Here is a 6,382-nt window from a genome sequence, read left to right as displayed (position 1 = left end):
AAAAAAAAAAAAAAAGTGTATGTGTGTGTGTGTGTGCGCGCGCGAATGTCCACATATATGTTAATTTGGAGAGGTAGATTCCTTTTTATTTTGTTATAGTTTGTCTCTGGTAAAGGACTTTAAGCTTTATAAGGGTGGAGCTCTTTTTCCATTTAGATCATTGATATATCCCAAACACCTAAGATAATCTACCTGCACATAATACGTACTCAATGTTTAATGAATGAACAGTTTATAATTTAGTTGAGAAGTATGCTGTAATATATAACTAGCTCTATAAAACCCTCAGATTTATTCTAACTTCGGCTGGCTCTGCTATTCTAGCACTGATGTCTTCATAGGCACCTGCTATTAAAATGTCAACACAGTATTTTTTTTTGGATAGTGGACGAAATATTCAATGTCTGCTTGTTTGGAACTAGTTGTTACTCTCTTTTATTTGGAGCCTACCTATGGGCTTTGGAATTGTTTGCTTGTAATGGGTACAGCCTTATAAAGCTCCCATTTTCTTTGAGATTGGTGATTTCTAAACATGACCATATATCAGAAATAGTGGATGTTTTTGAACTTTAATTTTTTAATAGTTACAATGAAAGATCACTGGATTATAATTTGGAGAGTCATACTCAGTAACTTGGAGATGAAACTTGGAAATTTGTGTTTTTAACAATATAATTCTAAGGCATGGAGCCCATAGATTGGTATTTGGAAACCACCACTTTCTGATATGAAATAAAATAGGTAAATAGGAAGAACTTTCTAATAACCAGTTGGTATTCAAAGTACTCTTTCTTTAATTAGTGATGCTTTCTCTCTAAAGCATGAAGAAAAGAGAAGCTTCTGGAAATGTAGGCTTACATTTTTATTCCTGCATTTGGGCTTCTGCCAGCTCACCACCCTCTTTCAGAGTTTCTGTAATACTGTGTGGAAATGTGTTGACATTGCCTTTGAACCAGAATCATTTGTTTGCTCCCTGCACCCCTACCAAAAAGAGTAACCATCCTCATTCTTACTCATAGTAATAAGTCAAAATTATTTTTTTAAATAGTATCACATATTTTGGACACAACTGTAACATATTTTGACTACAGTATACTGTTCTCTGTGGATAGGATTGAAATAGTTTGAGAAAAATAATTGAGTCATTCTTTTAACAAATATTTGGTGACTTCATACTAGAAACCTCCAAGAGAAACACTGTGAGGTTGGAAAGATCATGGGTTTTAGAGTCTGACAGATCTGCATTTGACCCTGATTTGACCTTTTACTGGCTATATGATCTTAGACAGATTATTTAAACATCTCTAAATAATAATAGGGATAATAATAATTACCTTTAAGATTGTGAGGAGGTGCAGTGGCTCACACCTGTAATCCCATGACCTTGGGAGGCTGAGGCAGGTGGATCACCTGAGGTTGGTCAGGCGTACCAGCATGGGGAAACACCATCTCTACTGAAAATACAAAATTAGCCCGGTGTGGTGGTGTATGCCTGTAATTCCAGCTACTCGGGAGGTTGAGGCAGGAGAATTGGTCGAACCTGGGAGGTGGAGGTTGCAGTGAGCCAAGATTGCGCCATTTTACTCCAGACTGGGCAATGAGAGTGAAACTCCATCTCAAAAAAAAAAATAAATTGTGAGGATTAAATGAAACAGTAACTGAGAAAAGCCTTAGCTTGATACCCTGGAGGTAGAATTAAATGTTTATGTAAAGTGGCTATTTCCTTCCAGGACGGCAGTGTAATCATTGAAATAACAATTACTTGCAAAATAATTTTTTGAAGGTAATGGTTGGGGATACAACATAGTGTTATAACTAAAATGCTGGAATTTAAACCCATGTCCTTGTGGCATTTTTCACTGCACATCTGTAATACTGCCTATTAGAGTAATAACAGCAAAATGGAAATGAAGGATAAATATTAAGACATTGCACCAGAAGGAATGTTGGCAACAAAGCAGAGGGGAAAAAAACTAAAATAACTGTTGCTTGAGCCTAGGGAATATGGAAAATGAAAATACATCATATAAATAGGAAAATCAATAGAGGTTGGGGATAATAGGAGCTTAATTGCAAGAGGGGAACAATGAATTCAGGCTACACCAGTCTATTTTTTTTCAATTTGGAGTAAACACCTGCAAATACTATAAAGCTTAAAGAATGAAGGCATTGTGGACTAAGTAGTACTTTTTGGAATTTAGATCATAATGGCTGGATAGATAATCAGGAGAATTTTCTAGGCTGTGAAAATAAGATCCAAGACATAAAACCAAGGATCAGAGGAGTATATACAAGGGACAGTGAGGAAAACAGAGACAAAATAGTAAGGAAGACAGAAGAAGCAGGAAAGGGCAGAGAAGAAAGACAAGGGAATGAGTTTTTAGAAGCATAGGGTGGTCATAGAACATGAGAAGGCAATTCACAGCAGGAAAAACCTAAATGACCAATAGCATTGGAAAGAAAGTGTCTTCTCAAAAATAAAGACATACGCGTTCTAGCAAAGTTTTACAATTGTTATGACCCCCAATTGCTGAAGTTTTGAGAAAATACTTAAATGATACTATTATGAGAATAAAATTAATATAACTTTTTGGAATATGGCCCTGTATTAAAACATTAAACTTAACAGTTACTTATAAGATTTTATCATATAGAAACATCCATGGAAGTGTGCCAAGAGAGGTTTCTGAAGATCTGTATTATAGCATTGTTTGTAATGATGAACAATTGGAAGCAATCAAATGGTCACCATTAGGGATTTAGCTATATGAGTTAGGAAATGGGATGATGACAACTTTTATCTGGCCAGTTTTGGGCAGAATTTAGGGTGGAAAAGAAAAGAAGAAAGAAGGGTGTGTGGACAAGAGGAGGGTCAAACTAAGAAGGCAGCATAGTTGCACATAAAAATGGGTGTGGAAAATTGTACTTGCCAGAAATGAAAATTATAATTTGCTCCTTTATCTTTTTCCCATGGTTCCTAAATACTGATCTTACCTTAGTTTTTATGACCCAAGCTAGCATTTTAAGAAAAAAAAATTTTTTAATAGCAAATGCATGTAAAAACTACACAGTATAGATGTGAATACCAAAAGATAAAACAGTCCAAAAGTGAGTACTTATAAATTAAGATTTCTTGTCTTTACCATCACTCATGAGTTCCACTAGAGGTAAACATTGTTACTTTTGATGTGCATACATAGGAAGAAAATCAAACTTTTTGTATGCAAACATACATATATATGTTAAAAGAAGTTTCTCATAAAAGTGAGATTTTACAAACTTTTAAAAAGTCAGTAATATATCTTAGATAACTTTTAAAAAATGTTTTTACTGGCCAGTCACAGTGGCTTATGCCTGTAATCCCAGCACATTTGGAGGCTGAGGCAGGAGGATCACTTGAGGCCAGGAGTTCAAGAACAACCTGTGTAACATAGTGAGACCCATCTCCACAAAAAAAAGAGTCCGTACATATAAGTAGTTCCATATCATACATTTGTAGTGTAAAATGACATAAAATTCAGTTGATGATCTGTTAAAATACCCTGTTATTCAATTGTGTTCTTTTAAGTGGAAATACTAGTCAAAAATAAGATTTAAGTTACAATACTTATAACCCTTGACTCATTATTGTCTTCCATGCCCCAGTACATATTTTATGTGTGGTATAGATTTTGGATGAACACTAAAGCACATATGCAACTCTAATTCTTTAACCCTTTTTATTTATATTTAGCTTCTCCATTGATTCAGTGGTAATTACAGAAGCTGATGCACAGAGAACAATGTATCCGGGAAGTTATGTGAAAAAAAATATTGATGGTACAATAGAGGTATTATATTTTTAATTTTCATCTTTTAACTGTTATATGCACTGATTTTTTTACTATCATTTTTATGTCTGATTTACTAATAAATAGTTGCTGAGAAGTAAGTATAATAAACATGAGTATAATACCTTATATAGAAAACCCAGAATACATATGTAAAGAAATTTAATATATTTTTATAGCGTATGGAAAAACACAGAGGAAGTTAAGTTTGAGGGGTTATATTTCTCTTAAATATGTTATAGTTTTAAGATTTGTCTTGTTTTTTGTAACATGTGGGCTATGTACAAATTAATTTCAGTGCCCTGGCCAACATAGCTGTGTCTTCCCAGCATGGGAAGTTGGACCAGGCCATCTCCAGAAAAGTGTTTAGGAATCCCCAGAATCCAAGACAATAGGGCTGGGATAATAGATGAGGCCTACTCCGGTAAGGTCTGTATAGTATACAGAAGTTCCACATCTTTTACAGTGCATGCCGTCTAACTAAACCACCCGCTACCTCTGCTCAACATTGTATTCTCAATTTCTTACACCTGCAGCTTCCTCATACCCGCACCTGCAAAACTCTGGTGTTCATTCAGTGGATTTTTAGCTGTTAAGTTTTAGAAAAAATTAAGATCATCATTATTCCTCACCCAGTAAACAGAGGAAAGATGTTAGACAAATCCTTTAATCCTTGATTCTTCTATACTCAATCCCATATCATGATAATTGGTAAATAAAGAAATACTTTCATACTGAGAAGTTATTTACATTTTTTTAAAGTTTATGGTTTTTTTTCTATTGATAAAAGTAATTTGTATTTGTTGAAAATTAGATAGTATTAATAAGCACCAAGAAGAAAAGAAAATTTGCTTGTAATGTCATGAGCAAAGATAGCCACTTTTTAACATTTTACTTAAAAGGAACTACGCACATAAATATTTTATTAGTTATATTTAAGTATCCTTTTCCCACTCCAGAATTATACATTAGTATTTATAAATATGTAAATATATTTCTCTTTGCATCTTTTATTGTTAAGTTCACAGTAAGTATAATTATTCAGTATAATTACTTACTAGAATTGTTTTTAATTGAGATAATTAAAATTTATTTTTTGCTGAAAGTATATAGAAATTTTCTAAAAATACTGATACTTTTCAGAACATTTTGAGGTAAAAGTTTAAAAATAAGTGGTGTATAATTAATGTAAATAAATGTCATATTTTGCTTTTAAATGTAGTTTTCTGGTGAAGAGGAAACAAATATGGTTAAGTTGTTGGAAAAACAATACCAAGAACGATTAGAAGAAGAAGTAGCTAAGGTAAGCTTATAGCTTATCTGGAAGATTATCTTGGTTTATATTCCCTTTGAGCCTTCAAAAATAACATAGTTTTATTTTTAGTTTTAGTTATGTTTCATATATAGTTCATCTTTAAGTGGTTGGATAATGATACCAATTATAGTTACCTTTAAACAAAATATTTGGGAATTTTTGAGAGGAGCATTCTTCTTGATGTAGACGATTAATTAGAAGCTTTTCAGAATTCCAAAACAAGTCTATGTATTTGTTACCTTGTGAAAGAGTTTGGTCTACCCTAAAAGTTGGGGAGAAGATAGGAAAAGAAAGAGAAATTGGTTAGTCCTCTGTGTATATTATCTGTACCTATTTCCAATCAGAGAATTTTTGTTAGGTAATGACTACAGGTGCTAAGGGAGGATTATCACTCAGTATTAATCAGCTCCTGGCTAAGTGAAGGAGTTTATCAATGTGAGTTTTGCTCATCTCTGTATGCTTATCTGCTGTGTCCAGAGTCATTCTTGAATATTAGCCACATAACCTAGTGTAACATTATGGTTCTGTTTGTTTTGTCTTTGTATTTCTTTTCAAAATGTATATACCTGGTTGGCTTTTCATACTGGAACTGTTGAATTATGAGTTTGTCTGCTTATTTTTTTAATATTTCACCTGTTTTAACATAACAATCCCAGTGGAATTTGTGCATTTTAAAGGGGTAGGATTGATTGGTAGGATATAAAGGAAATACATAAGGAATTAGGAAAAACATAAATTAGATGAGAAGGTCAAGACCCAAGGAAATATCTGGGCCATAAGGACTTACTTGCTTATTATGGCTAAAGTGAAAAGTGAAGCACTATTTTTTTTTTATAGCTTTCAATGTCTAGTTCTTGGAGGAATGCAAGTTTTCTCTTGCATGCAGCTCTTACACAAATTTATCAAATGGAATGTCGTATCAGGGTATAGTAATTAACGTGAGGTTTAGTGTCGGATATACCATACTTTAGTGAGCTGTTCTTTTTGTTTACTAGATTTGTAACCTTAGGAAAGTTACTTAACTTCTGAATCTCAGTGTTGTATATGTTGAAAGAGAAAATAATTGGCATAGCAGTAATTTTTTTAAGAATTCAATGAGCTAATTAATGCATATAGAACACTTTGCAGATGAGTTGATGCATAGTAAAGACTCATTAATATTATTTTGAAAGTAGTCTTATTATTATGATAATGGTGGTAATATAAAGATGTGGTTTTTTTTTTTTTTTTTTTTTTT

General features: G+C 33.0%; 1 protein-coding gene across 1 annotated transcript in view; it reads left to right on the top strand.

The window, feature by feature from the left end:
• Nucleotides 1-6,382, top strand: part of AKAP9 (A-kinase anchoring protein 9) — a 219,170-nt gene that overhangs the window by 123,181 nt on the left and 89,607 nt on the right. Inside the window, exons 16-17 of the mRNA XM_037741311.1 lie at nt 3,734-3,830; nt 5,053-5,133. Of these exons, the coding sequence (XP_037597239.1) occupies nt 3,734-3,830; nt 5,053-5,133 (178 nt within the window). The remainder of the gene's footprint in view (nt 1-3,733; nt 3,831-5,052; nt 5,134-6,382) is intronic.

The sequence above is a fragment of the Cebus imitator genome, unplaced genomic scaffold, assembly GCF_001604975.1.
Source record: "Cebus imitator isolate Cc_AM_T3 unplaced genomic scaffold, Cebus_imitator-1.0 Scaffold98, whole genome shotgun sequence".
NCBI lineage: Eukaryota > Metazoa > Chordata > Mammalia > Primates > Cebidae > Cebus > Cebus imitator.
Note: the sequence above shows the minus strand (reverse complement) of the source record. Positions and strands in the feature narration are given on the sequence as shown.